The sequence below is a fragment of the Oreochromis niloticus genome, linkage group LG20, assembly GCF_001858045.2.
Source record: "Oreochromis niloticus isolate F11D_XX linkage group LG20, O_niloticus_UMD_NMBU, whole genome shotgun sequence".
Classification (NCBI taxonomy): domain Eukaryota; kingdom Metazoa; phylum Chordata; class Actinopteri; order Cichliformes; family Cichlidae; genus Oreochromis; species Oreochromis niloticus.
Window position 1 is genome coordinate 16,602,042 of NC_031984.2, and position 16,099 is coordinate 16,618,140.

The following is a 16,099-nucleotide window of genomic DNA, read 5'->3' on the forward strand; positions in this document are numbered from 1 at the left end:
TAATGAAAACCATTAAGAGAATTTCACTTTGAGTCTTTAAGTTGACCCACCCAACAATGACTCATTCAGAAAGATGTGGGGGATGTGTCATTGTGTTTAATTTGAAGCTAACTAGACATACGTATAACAAACAGGGCCCAATGGAAAATCAGTAACACTAGAATACTATATGATGTGTTTTTTGTGCTTTATCAGCTACAAATGAGTTTACAAGAATGCCTTTAAAGTGATGCTCCCGTGTGGCTGCTTTTTACTGACTGGCTTTGCACCGTGGTCCATTTTGTGAGCATTACTGACTTTGCTGGGTTTTGGTTGTCTTTCTACTTTAGTCAGTTTAGGGATTTGTGATGCGAATTCACCAACCTGCATGGAAAGCTCTCAGGTTTAACAAAATACCCGCTACAATGCAACAGGCAGCAAAACCAAATTCTTTTTAAGCGGCCTCAAGTACTGGGCCAGCTGAGGATGTGGTTTATGTTGCAGCTGAATTGTAAAACCAATGTAGAGGATATGCTGATTTCTGTCCTTTAACATAACAAATAAATGTTTTCAGTCCCTTGCATCAACCTCCAAACTTATGGGGACAGAGCCTTCAGTATGCTTTGCAGCACCTCATCACTTCACCAAAGCCTTTAATTTCTAGCCTTTCTGTTTATTTACATACCTTTATTTTGACTCTTTTTTTAAGCTATAATGAGTCATTATTATTAAACTTTATTATTAAAGTAAAAGCTGATGGCAAAGTCAAAATCATTATTATTATAGTCGTTTTTGTGAACAAAGAAAGACTATACAGTAGCCTGACTAAAAGAAATTAGCTTTGACCTCACCTGTACTTAATAAACTGGCATTTGAGTGGCCACCCAGCAAATTTAAATATTTGTCCACTCAGCTTCAAAGCTCGCCACTCTCACAGCACAGATAACTGCCCACTCAGTGAAATCCATAAATTGCAGACTATGTAAACTGAGATTTGCGTAATTAAAACAGCTAAAAGGTCACGTGGACTAAAACACGTCTAACTGTAGTGGGTCTTTAACATGTTTGAATGAAGCTTTAAGAGCAGATTCATATTTATTGTGCGTCTTTATTAACCTTTTGCCATGCACCCGTTTGGCTCTATCTCTTTAAGAGCGGCTAGCCCACCTGGGAGAGGAGAGGAGAGGAGGGAGGGGGGACAGGTGTGATGTGTTGTAACCGTTACCGTGCACGGTTAACGGTGCCCGAGACCCTTTCAAAGCCTCAAACACGGACCCCCACCTGTGTAGATAGGATGGGGTGGGGTGATGGTGTTGCCGGGAGAGGAGGGGGGGGCGTAGGGGGTCAAAGTCAGTACGGGATATGTGAGTCACTTCATGCTCTGTGCTCGGCGGAGCTCGAGCTCTCACGCCAATTCCACCGTCAGTGACGTCGGCGTCACGTGTCTGCCTCTTCCCTCGGTACGTCCGTCGTATTTTCCTCCCCTTTCACTGCCTGCTGTAACACAGAGCCACTCGAAATAAACAAGCGCAAAAAAATAAGACGGGGGCCGTTGTTGTTGTGAGAGGGAGGGGGGACCGGTCCGGCTCCAGTGTCACGTTTATTATTATCAGCGGCCGATTGTCAGAGGGGTCCTTACACCTATAAGTTACCATCAGAGAAGCCCAAAGCCGACCCCGTCCGTGTCTGGCTCCACTGAACCCACACCAGTGTAAACTTTTTAATACCTGCGATGCATACGCTGAGCTCCGACAAAGCGAGGTGAGTGTGCTTCACTGATACGCATTTACACAAGTGTTCACCTTTCCCAAACTTGTGCGCGAGCTGTCTTACCTTTACGGGCTTGTGGCTCAGCGGCGCTGGCCAGCTGCATGTCGCCTGCTTAAAATGGCGACAGCCAACCTGGGGGGGTGGTAGAGAGAGTAGTTTTTTTAAAAGCTTGGAGGGGGGGCACGGCTTACCTTTTTTCCTCTCTCTCTCCGGTATGAATTGGTCGTAGTGTTCAAACCTATAATGCAGACAAGCCCTTTAAGTTGGGGCTCACTCCGCCTAACTTGAGCGGAAGATGAACACGCATCATTTTTCGGAAATATCTGACGCTGCTGCGCTCAGGGACCGAAACATTGCAGCGCAGCCGCTTATTATACCTCCTATTTTCGCGGAATATCGCCGATTAATCACCAAATTAGCGCCAATTAGATGTTGTCAGGGTGCACTGAAGCCCCCACCCACCTACCAGGAAAAAAAAATCCTGTAATATGTCCTGTAAACAAAGCGCTGAATTTCCAAAATTTCTTCCAATCCGTCAATCCGTGATATGAATGAAGAAGTTTGGGAGTCACTTTAAAAAGTCCCAATCACTTGCATCATATATCTACCATCTATTTAATGCATTTTTTAAAATTTAGCTTGAAAGATCCATGTGTGTGGACCTTTGTTTTAAAATGAAAATGACACTTTTTTTTCTTCCACCAGCTGGGTTTGTTGTTCTCTAGCAGCCACTTGTCTTACTTGTATTTCACTGTTGTCATGAGTGAGTGTGACTGCAGGGATTAGAGCAAAGATTTCCCACACCGCTAATTTGTGTCTGATGTCCACGTGAGTCCCAGGCACGGACACTTAGCTTAATCCAGCTCACCTTTTTACACTTTTAGAAACAGGCCAGGTTTTCCACACTGCTGCTCAGATCACACGTGGATCAGCTGTGAGGGGAGCTATAGGTGATGATTAGTATTGTTATTGTTGTTACTAGCTTTCTGTATTTCTTTGTGCTGGTGTGCTGATGGCTGTAGATTTCAGTCAATAGTACACTCTGCCCCCCCTCCTCTTCTGCCATCATCATCACTACCACCTCCACCTCCTGGGCCCTGTTTCCCTCCCTCCTTTCTCCTCCCTTTCTCTTCCTCAGATTTAGGTTGGTAGCTGACACAGGTTGAGTGGCTTTGTGTGGAAGGATTATTCAGTGCGTCGCTTATTAAAATCCGATGGTGCCTTTGCATATTTTAGACAACTTTTTAAATGCTTTACTTGCAACCCTTGTTAAGTATTAAATGTTGTGCTGATGATTTAATGAGGCTGAACAATTCTTGGAGTGTGTCAGTCTGTAGGTAATGACTTTCCATCACATCTGCGCCTGCAGACCCATGTAAGACAGTTTATTTACAGATCTCTACCAAGTATGGCCACAAAAAGAAAAAATCAAAAACAGGAATCATCTGCTACTCAAGAGCCTTTTCACAGTCTTGGGGAAGAGCAGAGCAAGCCACTCGCACATCCACAGCGAGCAGGTCTGGGTCAGCAGCGGCAGCAGCCTCTTGGCTCTGCTTGGCTGGTTAACAGCTTGTGATGTCAGCCATTTTAGGTTGGACAGCACAGAGGCATGGTGCTCCGCCATTTTTCTCTCCCTCCCCTCTCAGCAACCCAATTTTAACGCATGCACCGGCAGCGGCCACAGCAATGCAGCCGTGCACAACCCACACAGCCACACGCTCCCTTGACCTGAGACTGAGGATCACATGAAAATGACACTGCGCTGTCACTGAGGCTCAGAGGCACTCTGATTGTTGCCTGCATTGTGTGCGAGCCGAAGAGGGAGTGGAAAGAAGTTGGGCTGCAGAGAACCTGTGAGCATTTCTAGTGGTGGGTTGTTCGAGAGCAGGGGTGTATGAGCGAACAAGACCCTGAAAATGATTGACGAGAGGAGGTTAGCTGCTTAAGGCGTTTTTTTGTTTTGTTTGTTTGTTTGTTTTGAGGCAGAAGAAAACACGGCGTAGGATTTTTTTTTTTTTGCTTTAATGCACAGACAGCCGTGCTGGATGAGGGCGGGCTTGGGGAAAGCGCACAGGGGTGAGAGGTTGTCATCTCCTGAAAGGATAGCATCTGGCAGATAGGCCAGGCCTGTTTATGTGCTCATGGCTGCATTGCCTACAGTGACTACAGGAGCCCTGCGTGACTTTAGGCCCCTGTAGGCCGAAACACAGGAGCCGCAGAGCAGTAGCCTGGGCAGATGCCTGAACCAAGACTCACAGACACTGAGTTAACAGGAAGAGACGCCATCAGCTTTGGCCAGTAGTGTGCCTTGGCGACAGCGACCACACCTAGCAGAGAGACATGAGCACCGCGTGAGGGAGGCACTGAAATAGGAGCAGGGCAGGGACTCTCCAAATACCACTGACAGGGGCGTGTGGAACAAACAAGCCCCGCTAGAGCCAGAGACTGGATGGCATAGGAGACGTGTGCGTGTTTACCCACATGCGTGTACTTCAGAGAAATGAGCTGGTAGGAGAGAGAAAGAGGGGGTAGGAGGTGGTTGCCATGGGGACAGTAACACACCAGTGGCGCTGCCGACCTGTCTCCCTGGGCCAAACTTGCTCTGAGAGGAAGAAGCGGAGGGAGGGGAAGCAGAGGGTGCAGAGGCTGTTGGAGAAAGGGAGGGGGAGTGAGGGTGAAGAAGACGAGGAAGAGCGAGGAAACTAGGAGAAAGCTGCCTGTGCTGTACACCTTTTCGTCATCCTACTGGGAGAACATTTGTTTCATGCACACATCAGTGTTACACCTGCATTCTCAGTGAGGTGACGAGATGAGTAGTTTAGTTTGTGTGAAGCTATACGAAGGTGTGTGTGTGCGTGCAAGAGAGAGCTATTATTGGTCTGTGCTCAGAGGATACATCCCGAGCCTAGATGAGAGTCAGGCCACCGGATGAAAGAAGGTCACGCCATGCTGAGCCAATGATGAGACATAGAATAATATAGGTTATGAACCAAGAGGTCAAAAAAAATGTCTTTGTGTGTCACTGGGAGAGCTCTCTGACTCTCACACACAGGAAAAATTGCAGCCTGACTACCTCGGTAAACAAGCCTCACACAGAGGCATGCAGCCAGCCTCCCCCGCACGCCACATACACACACTCACCAAGAGCTCACACGCACCCCACTCCTACCCCCCACCCCCTCTACTCTCAATCTCACAGGAAGCCAACACATGCAAATGCTGACACACACATATAACAGACAGAAACCCACCGTCCCCTGCATGGTCAGTCAACGCATGTGCGGCATTCAAATGAAAAGTTTTCAGCTGATGCGCTCACACCCATGAGTCAACAGAGAGCTCATCTGATCCTGGCATGAGCTGCCCATTTCGACTCGCCGATTATAGCTCGGGCTTGTGCTGTTTCAGTGCTCACCTGTGTGCTCACGTTTGTGTGTGTGAAAGAGAGTGAGAGAGGCCTCTGCGTCTCTGCTGGTTGCTTTCACATTCGCTGAGGCCCAGCGCTTATCTGGAGTTGTGTTCACACAGATGTGGTTTTTGATTTTTCACAGGCCCATCGCAGTGTGATGTGTAAAGTTTGGTAGTTGCTGTCTGTCACTCAGTGTTTGCAGCTTTTGATCAGTCGTGGAAATAGGATTACATACTTAGCAGCTCTGACATTGTGTCTTGCTGGGTGTCTTAGTGTTAGTGATTATTTTGCAGATGCCTGCTGACTGCACGGGCGTGCATGCTGCATGCAGGCACTGAAGCGGGACTCCAGGTTATGTCCGCTGGCTGAATGTTCTGGGCTTTTGCGGTGCAGCAGGGAGGGAGGGAGGAGAGGGAAGGACTGTGATTGTAGTTTGGAGCTAGAAGGGGGCTTTGAAGCGCGGGGGAAGGCAGGGTTGGGCAGGCTAGTTGGAGGGGGGTATCGGGGAGGAAAATTCCTCACTGAAACACCTCAGTGCTTCCTCAACGATAGTTAACAACCCTCCTCACCCCATACCGACTCGCCCATCCCCCACCATCGTTTCCCATTCGCTGTCCCTCTCCTCTCGCCTGCCACCCACACCCAGCAGAATCACGTGATTGATGGTTGAGACTGCCCACCCATAAGCCTTTGTGTCGGTCATGTGACCAGCCAGCCTTGGCAGAGTGGTGCCCCCTGATGCAGAACTCAATGGCAGGGGGAGTCGAAGGGGTGCACGACAGCCCAAGTTGGTGCACGCTGGGTGGGGTAGGGGACAAGGGGCATCACGTTCCTTCCACAGTAGCAAACTTAATTTCCCTGTTAACCCCTCACATTCAGATCCAAAGAGAGGGGACCAGTCTTACTGTTCAAAAAAATACAGTTAAAAAGAAGATACAGCAATGTTTTCACAGACTGCTCAGAAAACATTTTGCTATTAGCAGCACTAAGGCAGACAGCAGATGATTGGAACTTTAACTTGCTTTTGCCGCCTCTGTCTGGGTTGTCGTAGGCTTCTGAGTGCAGCAGAGTCAACTCTGCATACCTGTGTTCAGTCACAGTTGGAGCCCTCGTCCTGCGATAGTTAACTGGTTTTGAATTAGTGTACTGTGACCTTTTCTATGGCAAATCAAAGATCTGCTAATGTGTCTGTGGGCACTTTAGAAAGAGGACATTTGTCATTAGCGGATTTGTCAAATGTAGACATTGAGCTTGCCGCTCACCTTGGCATCAGCAAACAGCCTCGTGCACAATGAGGCTAAGCATCTGAAGGTATACCACCCCCTCACCCCTAGCCAAGTTTAATTTGAGCATGGAGTTGTTCTGCTTGCATGCACGAAAGGGTTTAAGTTTTTGGGCGCTGAGATGTGAAGACTGGATGTGTTTGTGAAGTATCTGGGCTGGACTGGGTGAGATTTTAAGCATTTTTATGTTGTGTTTCTCTAAGCCGCTGAACTTTGTTGAGCTTTTGCTGCTCTGCGCATGAGGTGTCATGTCAGGGCAGAGTGACTGGGAGAGTAATTGCCCTAGAGCTGTCCTCTAGTACTGCATCACTACCTCTCTGTACGAAGGAAGGAAGGAGAGGGAAAAGTCCTCCGACAGGAAGCTTTTTTTCTTAATGGAGACAAAGAATCTAAGAGGTGTTGTGAAGGTTTTAAGATTTGAATTCTTATGTAGGTGTGATTGCTGTCTGTACAGTGTGTACCATTGTTGGGATAGAGCTATCTTTCCGCAGAACATCTGTTCATCTGAACTGCTCAACTGCCCAGATGTTACATGCACTGTATTGGTGTAGGAATTTAAATAAAGATATTCAGTTAAGCTACAGAGGCCCTGGATTTAAAAAAAAAAAAAAAAAAAAAATACAGAATGTGCCCTCTCTGTTGGGGGTGTGACTGAAAGAGGGGAAGTGAGACCGAGTTGTGTGGGGGGAGGGGAAAGAAGGGGGTAGGACAGGAGCTCTCTCTACAAGCCATCAGTGAAGATGCAGAGTGAGCTTGTGTGTAGGCCTTCATAGGAGAGACAGCCCTGGGTTTCTCTGATCAGAGGATTTGAGCAGCAAGATCTCTGGATTTTAAAGCGCTTGAGCTCAGTCTTTCCATGAGGTGTCCTTTATTATCTGTGCTATTGACATTTTACCTGGAAACGACGTCAGCAATGATGTGTTTTTCCCCTGCTGAGATGGACCTGGGTTTTGCTGCGCTGAGTAAGATATCTCATTTGTTCTCAGTCGCCCAACTCATTTGCACTTAAAATGTAAATTTTCTCTCTTTTGTGTGTTTGTAACTCACCAACCCGCTTGATTAATCAGTGTTTCACTCTCTTTTTGCAGGATTTCCCGAAAAACTCAAGTGATAACCACAAGTGGACCCACGGACAAGACCAGCCACCCCCCTTCCCCCATGCCTGGTCTATAGTCAACGAGAAACCCATATTCTTTCTCACACCTCACTCTCAGCCATTTGACCACTCCTCCCACCCCCAGGCCCATTTTTCTTTTCACACCATGGCCAGCAAAAGGAAGTCATCCACTCCCTGTATGATACCAAGCAAGATTATTCGCCCCTTAGAGGAGGTTGAGCAGGACTCTCCTGCTCTCCGTCAGCCAAGGGTTTCTGGCGGTGACACCCAAAGCCCCTTAGACCCTGGAGAGTCTTCCAAACCAGAGGCGGGGGATGCAGTCAAAGATGGTGCAGGCAGTTATACATGTAAGCCTTGTAATTTTGAAACGCATGACCTTAACTTATTTTTGGATCACGTCTACTCCGGGCACCCAGACTTCCGTGCTGACCCCAGCTTCTTTTGTGTCAGCTGTGGGGTTTCAGCACCCAAGTTTGAGGGCCTAGCATTGCACAACGCCAGGGTTCACCCCAGCACATTGACCACCACTCTGCGGCTGAGAAAGAGAGACAGGAGGCTGGTGGTGGAGCAACATCTGGTGGCTGGGCCCGAGAGCGGGAAGGACAGTGAGATTTCTATCACTAAAACCCCAATTATGCGGATGCTGAAGGGCAAATCGGAGCCTAAACGGATTGTGGTGTCTCACCCAGTCTCCAATGAGGCGTCCTCAGACCCGCACACTATCTCTGCATCTAGAGAGACTGAGAGAAAAGAAACTGCCTCAGTAACAGTCGCCCATGTTCCTACGATTGTCCACAACGGAACAACCAAGGTCACACTTCCCTCAGCAATCCAGATAGTGAATGGCTCAGGAGCATTACCCATATTAAAGACACCAATCACACAGGTAGATGTCAGTTTTTATTTCTCCTGTTTTTTTGAGATAAAACGTGTTTAAAAAAATATATTTTTATTGGAGTCACTTGTTCTGATTCTTGAATGTGTGTGTGTGTGTGTGTGTGTGTGTGTGTGTGTGTGTGTGTGTGTGTGTTTATTTTTTTGTGTTTTTTTTAAATTTTTTTAGGTGGTTTCAGTAGTTCAAAACAGAAACCTTCATCATTCTGTGCCAGTCACCGCCTCCTCAAATATTTCCTCCAGTTCTTCAACTTCCTCCTCAGAAAATCTCCCAAAGGTAATTCTTTCTATTCCAATATTATGAATTTTTAAATTGAATATCAGCCGCTGATTTTACATCTTTCTCTCTCAGGTAATGATTCCTTTGAGCAGCATCCCTACCTACAGTGCCTCCATGGATTCCTCTTCCTTCCTGAAGACCTCCTTCAGCAAATTTCCGTACCCCACAAAAGCTGAGCTCTGCTACCTGACTGTGGTCACAAAGTTCCCAGAAGAGCAGATCAAGATCTGGTTCACAGCCCAGAGACTGAAGCAAGGCATCAGCTGGTCTCCCGAAGAGATAGAGGAGGCCAGGAGGAAGATGTTCAACACCATAATTCAAACGGCACCTTCCAGCTCTCACAACCAGCCACAGAGTCACCACAGCCCAGCCCAGCAAACCATCACAGTCCTGCCTGCATCGCTCGGGGCCACGGGGATCCCTCACATCCTGCAGGGCTCTCTCGTTGGCCAAGGAGGGGTAATCGTCACGCAGCCGGTCATGGCAAACGGTATCCAAGTTAACAGTACTCCTGTTGCTCTAGCTGTCACACCCAAGCCCCAGGCAGCAGCGCGGCCTATGATGCAGGCCCGACCTGCAGCAGCCCTGGTGGCAGACAAAGGCGTGAGCATGGTGGTGGGGTCAGTGGGAAGCAGCAGCACAGGAACGAATATCATTAGCAGCTGTAATAGTAGTAGGAGTGGGGGAGGGGGCACTAGCAGTGCTCTTAGCAACAGTCAAACTAGCGTGATCAACCTCAGCTTGGGAAGCAGTAGTCATAGTAATGCTAAGGTGAGCAGTGTCAATGGTAAAGACAGCAGCGGTAATGTTGACTCCAGCGATAAGGGCAATGGTGATGCAACTGGGCATGTAAATGCAAAGAACACAGATGTCAGCAATGCCAACAACACCAGCGTGCTGCAGAGTGACGACAAAGTAACCACGGAAAGCAAAAACATCACAGACATCAAAACCATTAATGGCAACAGTTTACCGAAGAGCAAAGATAGTAATGGGAGCAGCAGCAAAAACAGTGAGACAAGCGCAGATGACGTCGACCCCTCTGCTAGTGACTCCCCACCCATGAAGATGGAGGAGGCTTCTTCCCCTGCCTCCAAGTCTTCTTCCCCATCCCCTGCATCTGCTTCGAGCAGCACGCTGGGATCCAGGACGCCTGTCAACCCCTTCCTGGATCCCAGCTTTTACAAAGGCAAAAAGTCTCAGGAGCAGCTCAATGCCCTGAAGGACAGTTTTCAGGTGTGCCAGTTTCCCGGCCAAGAGGAGGTGGACCGGCTCATTGCGTTGACGGGGCTCACAGTGCGAGAAGTTCGCAAGTGGTTTAGTGACCGGCGCTACCACTTTCGCAACCTCAAAGGTACACGTGCCGGCTCAGGACCACAGACTAAACCCGCCACCGCGCCCGGAACGAGCAGCAGTCCGAGTACGCCAGGAACAAGCGCCGCTGGCAGTGCCAACCCCATCGATCTGTCAGAAAGTAGCAACAACTCTGGTGCGAAAACTCCCCAACACAGCGCTGCACCCCTGAGCCCATCTGCATCATCACAGACACCCACCTCTCCCACCACACCCTCTCGCCGACTACCCAGGCCACCGTCACCTGATTTCACAGCCATCCGCTACAAGGAGAGGGAACCCCACCAGGTGAGGCCTTACTACGCAACCTTGGTGTGTAATATAAGTGTAATAAGCTTAGCAGGTAGCCAGATTTCCTCACTGTTTTTTCGTCGTGATTACTCAGTTCTGTGGATTTCCACATCAAAGTCTGTTTATAAATGCAGGGGAGATCAGCTTTCTATTTGTAAGAGTTTACTTTTGTGGCTCCAGATGGAGCTGCACAAAATTAGATAAATAGTGTGTCTCCGGGGGTGTAGACTTCATCTACATTAGCTGCTACTACCACAACAAACTTGAATGTGCAAGTGAAATGTAAGCAGTAAAGTTCAAATCTAAAAGAGGATATGTTTTATTTTCATTCAATGCACACCTTATAAGATGAATAAGTGAATTAGTTTTTGGTCTTGGAAGGCTTGAAAAATTAAGTTTTTGTTTTTCAAACTACAAAGATGATGTCTTTAAATATCTCACTCTGTCTGAACTGTTACAAATGCTGGAATCAAAATGTATTTGTTTAGTTTTATTTTTAACTTGAATAACAAAGTCATTTGTCAGATATCTCACAGATGCCAATACTTTGTCTTCATCGAAAAAAAAGAAGATACTAATAATTAACTTGCATTTATTATGTTAGGTTAAAGCCCTAGAGGGCAGCTTTTCCCAGAACCCGGACCCATCAGGTGAGGAAGTGGATAGACTGCGGTCTGAGACCAAGATGACCAGAAGAGAGATCCATGGCTGGTTCGCTGAGAGGAGGAAGAGAGTGGCAGCTGAGAAAAAGAAAGAGGAGGCTGAGCGGGCAATGCGAGAGGAGGAGGAGGGTGAGGATATCGAGGTTGATGGAGAAGAGAGGCAGAGAGATGAAAGTTCAGGGGAACCAAAAGTCAACCCTATTAAAATAAATCTGAAGATGCTGAAGGTGACAGAGGCCAATGGGAAAACAGAGAGCGAAGGGCTGGAAGGTACGGCCGCATCCTCCCTGGGTCCTGCCTCATCCGCCACCCCCAAAACATCGCAGACCTCCACGCCAACACCCAAACCAGCTCACTCTCCCAAACCCACAGGAGTCCGAGGTAAGAAGACGGCAGACCAGCTGCATCTGCTGAAACAAGTTTACGCTCGGACCCAGTGGCCCAGCGCCACTCAGTACGATGAACTCATTTCAAGCACTGGGCTGCCCAGGCCTGAAGTGGTGCGCTGGTTCGGAGATTGCCGTTATGTGCAGAAGAATGGCCAGCTGAAGTGGCTGGAGTCATACCAGAACATGGCTCTGGAGGAAGACCTACAGAAGGGGAACGTGCACGTCCTCCAGGCTCACCTTGACGTCCATGGAAGGCTGGAAGACTCACAGGTATCAACAGCAACAAACATTTTTTTTTTATAGTTCAATAGCTGAGAAACACAGGAACCTGAGAATCAAACGATTTCTCTGTACTTGCTTTTATAAAAGGTGACAGCTTATACTCTAATTATACAGGCGTGTCACTCCTGAAAGTCACACTAGGCTTTTAGAGTTCCACATTCAAAATGCTTCTGTTGCATTAGATAGATATATTGGGGGTTTTAGGTGTAAATAACTGAAACCTCATATGTGATAGAAGAACCCTGACTCACTTCCTGTTATATCAATGTACTGTTAGGGGCATTCGCTGTTTTAGCAAATCATCTCCTCTGGTTGGTGTGTACGGTTTACTCATGATTTAAGTGTTATTTTCCCATCAATTCTTTCAGTGTTGACCTGCGAAGGCAAAAGTATTGTTTTATATATTTTAATTTACATGTTTTTCTGGCAACACACTTCAAACAAAGTCAATCATACACTTTTGGGAAAGTCCCACTCGTCTTTCTGTACACTCCTGTATATAATCCAGGAAGTGGATATAGGATTATGTGCTTGATTGGAGATGTTGTGAGGTCACAAGGAAGGTTTTTGGTTGCAAACAGTGAAAATGCTGGATGCATTCAAGGGTCTGTTGGAATTTGATTGGTAGAACTGGGGTCATACCTCAGGAAGGCTCGAGCTTGGGCTTTTTAGAAGAAAAAACATGTTGGCTAATTGATGCTTTTGTTAATTTGTTTCCTGTTCATTTTACTTTTACATGAAGTAAAATGCATTTATTCCAAACCAAGAAAAGGAAATACAGGATACAACGGTATCATGTGATATAATTCTGGATACAGTTCACCAACGAAGCAGTGTGTGGATTATAGCTTATTTTATAAGTAAATATATGTAAATGTCTCTGAAGCTGCTCTGAGATGTGCATTCCTTTCTATTAATCTGTCAGTGTGTCACCTAATAGCATTTGCAAATCAATTTCAATCCACATAAGTTTTAATATGCACAAATGTGTTTCTAAATTGCAATAAAAATTCATTTTCTTTATTCATTTTTTAATATGCATTTTTCGTGTCCTGTCTGGACAGGAGTGAGATCTCTCGGTCTCTCTCTGAACTCATTCTTGGTGTCGGGAGGAACTAAAACTAAGTCATAGCCGCAAGTGCAGCAAAATTTTTATTTTTTTGTTTTTGCACATGTGGCTAAAATTTGATTGTGTTGATCTCTCCGTCTCTGTAAGTAGCTTTAAAGAGCAATGACAAAAAAGTGAAAGAGATGAAAAAATGCCATTGTGTGAACAGAAGTAAGCAGTGCTACTTGAAGAGTTTCATTATTACATTACATTTTTTGTTCAAATTTACACTTGTGTTCATGAGTCACGTAAACTGAGCTGCAGGCTCATGTGCACATCAGGATGTTTGATGAACATACATTTTCAAATTGCAAAAGATCTTCACATTTGATCTTTTTTTTTTTTTTTGCCTTAATTGATTGTTGCCATTTAGCATCAGCATCTGTCTTCAGATTTTCACTAATTCCTAAATAAATATGAACTAAATATGTACATGCATATGCAAATATGATATGAAAATGATATAAAAACTTTAGAGTTCAAGGTGAAATGTGTCATCTATGTGTCCACTTTGCACCTAAAATTAACGTGAACCTTCCTCTTGATTCCTTTTGTATGCACAGTTGCAGGAGCTTGCTCAGAGTAGCGGTTTGACAACAGACTTGGTGCGACACTGGTTTTCCACTAAGGCGTCTTTGCAACAAACTGCCGCAGCCAGTGCCGCTCCTCATACGACAGCAATGCGACCGGTTGCACCAGGTGTTGCTGCAGAGCCACCTACAACGGGATCCTCCCCTCCGGAGCTGCAGGCAGGAGGGGAGGAGAAAATGGAGGCGTCAGTGTGCAGTGTCGCAACAGAAGCAGAAGACGCCAACGCTGACGAGACTGTGAATGCTACTAAAGGTAATCTTCATCAGTGTGAGCGTAAGCTCTCCAAGCAGGGTCTGACCAAATATCCTGATTTGTTCAATTAAACACCTAAAGAAAAGCTGCAGAACTTCTAAAAGCAGAACCAGAAGGCGTTTCATTATGAAAATATTATTTGCGCCTCCGTAACAAATTACTTTTTTCTTTTTGTTTTGTTTTTTTCGTGGGAGGGTTTAGGTGTTAAAAGGTGATAATTAGAACACACCTAAATGTTTATAATCGTCACTCAGGTGATACAGAAACTTTAAGATAGAACATACAAACACACACATTCATCATAATTATGAGTAATGAGGCATGTCGTGGCAGGTTTTTGTTTCAAACCACTGCGTGTGTAACTCCAGCACACTGTGTGTAGTAATGAAGGAAATTCAGACGTGTTTTCTGGAGCGTGTTACCAGGGTGACGGATTTTTAATTTCTTTCTCCTTTTTTTAAATTTTTTTTTTTTATTTTTTAATTGCAACAGGAACTGATTGAAGAGGCCTTTTTGTGCGAGGATGGAGTTGACATCGCAGGTGGTCTTTGTTCCGGGAGCCTGACTAAAAGACGGCAGATGCGTTTGTAACAAGATCACTGGAGGGAAATGGATCTTGAAGCCACCTCCACCCACCCCTCCCTACTCCCCCACCCATCTCTCCCTCTCTCTCTGTCTCTTCTTACCACTCACACCCCTCGAGGTGGGCATGACACCCCACATCCCCCAAACCGCCTACATGAGATGGACGCTATAGCCCCCCCCCCCCAGCCAAAATCCACCCACCCAGCCGAAATCCACCCACCCAGCCGCCCACTCCCTTCTCTCCTTCTCCAGTTTTGTGTAGCTCTCCACTACAACTCTCCACTATTCTCCCCTCCGCCATTTTCCCTTCAGAAGAAAGTAGACACTGAGGTGCAGGAGTGGAGGTGGCAGTGTAGGCGTTCAGGCTGACAGCATTTTGCTGCCATGTTTTTTCCAACTGCCTGCTGTGATGGGGGTAAAGGAAGGGGTGGGAAGGGGAAAAAAAAAAGGGGTGGATGTGTGAAAGCAGAAGAGGAGGGGAAAAAAGTGTGGTTGAGACTGCAAACTTGGCAGATGTTGATCAGGTGGGGGTTGGGTTTGGACTCTTATCGACTAAGCTGAGACACGATTCAGTGAAGCGTTGAGACTGTTCATTGTTTGTTTTTTGGGGTACGAAAAACTGCAGTTTTGCTGCAGGGTGCTTGCCTAGGCCTTAAAGTAAATCAAATCAACCTTATTTTCCCATTGTGCCGTCTTCATGCTGCTTTTTTTTTTTTTTCCTGCATCACAAACTCTGACTTCATACTCGGTTTATTTTAGAAATGTGCTAGCTGCCCTGTTCACAGCAACAAATGTGAAAAGCAGCACTGACGCTCATTCAACCCGAGGTTATTTTGGAACATGTTTTTGTTCTCACTTTTCATATCTGTACATACTTTTCATTTAAATGGAACATGAAATTGCTCAGCGTGGGAAGACATCGGGGATTGTTTCATCCAAAGAGGGCAAGCACCCTGTTGGGTCTAAAACAAACAAACAAAAAAAAAGTGACACAGTATATTAGACTACATGAAATACGGTTTGTGTTGTAGCATCAAGTGCTTCTTTACGTATCGGATATGTACGTATATTTGTTTTTATGAGACTTTGTTATGAAATAAATCACACTGTAAACAAACTGTGAACTACCAGAGTTCCATAGGCTTGATGTATAATTTTTACAGATGGCATTTCAGAATAAAAGCAATGTCAGAAAGCTGTGGCTCAGTGTGTCTGTTCATAAGTAAAGTTTTCAACATAGCTTACAGCACTGATGCAAATTGAGAGGACTAAACCTCAAATAAGAACACTAAGGCCTTATGATGAAAGATTTTAATAGTTAAGTCTTGAATTTGCCTCATAAGTAAATGTAAGCCCCTGTCGAGCTAGCCTTGTTACAAACACTCAGCCACTTTATTAGGTACTGCTTTTAATTGCTCATTAACACAAATCTTTAATCAGCCAGTGTAAACATGGTCAAGATGACATGCTGAAGTTCAACTGACTTTAAGTGACTTTAAAAGTAGTGTGGTTGTATGGGCTAGATCAGGGGTGTCCAACTCCAGTCCTCAAGAGCTACGGTCCTGCAGCTTTTAGATGCATCCCTACTCCAACACGGTTGAATCAAATGGTTGGATTACCTCTTCAGCATGCCATCAAGTTTGGCAAAGGCCTAAGAACAAGCCATTCATTTGATTCAGGTGTGCCTTAATAGGGATGCATCTAAAAGCTACAGGACAGTAGCTCTTGGGGACTGGAGTTGGACACCCCTGGGCTAGTCTGAGTATTTGAAAAACTGCTGATTTATTGTGGTTTTCCCGTACAACCATGTCTAGGGTCAGAAAAAGAATATCCAGAGAGCAGCAGTTCCCTGGG

General features: G+C 46.0%; 1 protein-coding gene and 1 long non-coding RNA gene across 4 annotated transcripts; one reads left to right on the forward strand and one right to left on the reverse strand.

The window, feature by feature from the left end:
- Positions 1–1,059: 1,059 nt before the first annotated feature.
- zhx3b (zinc fingers and homeoboxes 3b) lies at positions 1,060–15,440 on the forward strand. Of its 3 annotated transcripts, none has more exons than XM_019349558.2 (7): positions 1,060–1,439; positions 7,530–8,444; positions 8,622–8,729; positions 8,805–10,373; positions 10,981–11,697; positions 13,381–13,660; positions 14,153–15,440. In XM_019349558.2, the coding sequence occupies exons 1-7, from the start codon at positions 1,356–1,358 to the stop codon at positions 14,161–14,163; spliced, it is 3,684 nt and encodes a 1,227-aa protein (XP_019205103.1). In that variant the 5' UTR covers positions 1,060–1,355; the 3' UTR covers positions 14,164–15,440. The 3 variants fall into 3 exon arrangements, with proteins under 3 accessions (XP_019205103.1, XP_019205104.1, XP_019205105.1); XM_019349559.1 differs by lacking the exon at positions 1,060–1,439 and adding an exon at positions 1,472–1,740; XM_019349560.2 differs by lacking the exon at positions 1,060–1,439 and adding an exon at positions 7,265–7,403.
- On the reverse strand, positions 1,335–7,062 carry LOC102082719 (uncharacterized). The gene is made up of 3 exons (XR_265803.4): positions 1,988–7,062; positions 1,813–1,881; positions 1,335–1,476 (listed from the first exon to the last, which is right to left on the reverse strand). It is a non-coding gene; the product is annotated as an uncharacterized LOC102082719 (long non-coding RNA).
- Positions 15,441–16,099: the final 659 nt, after the last annotated feature.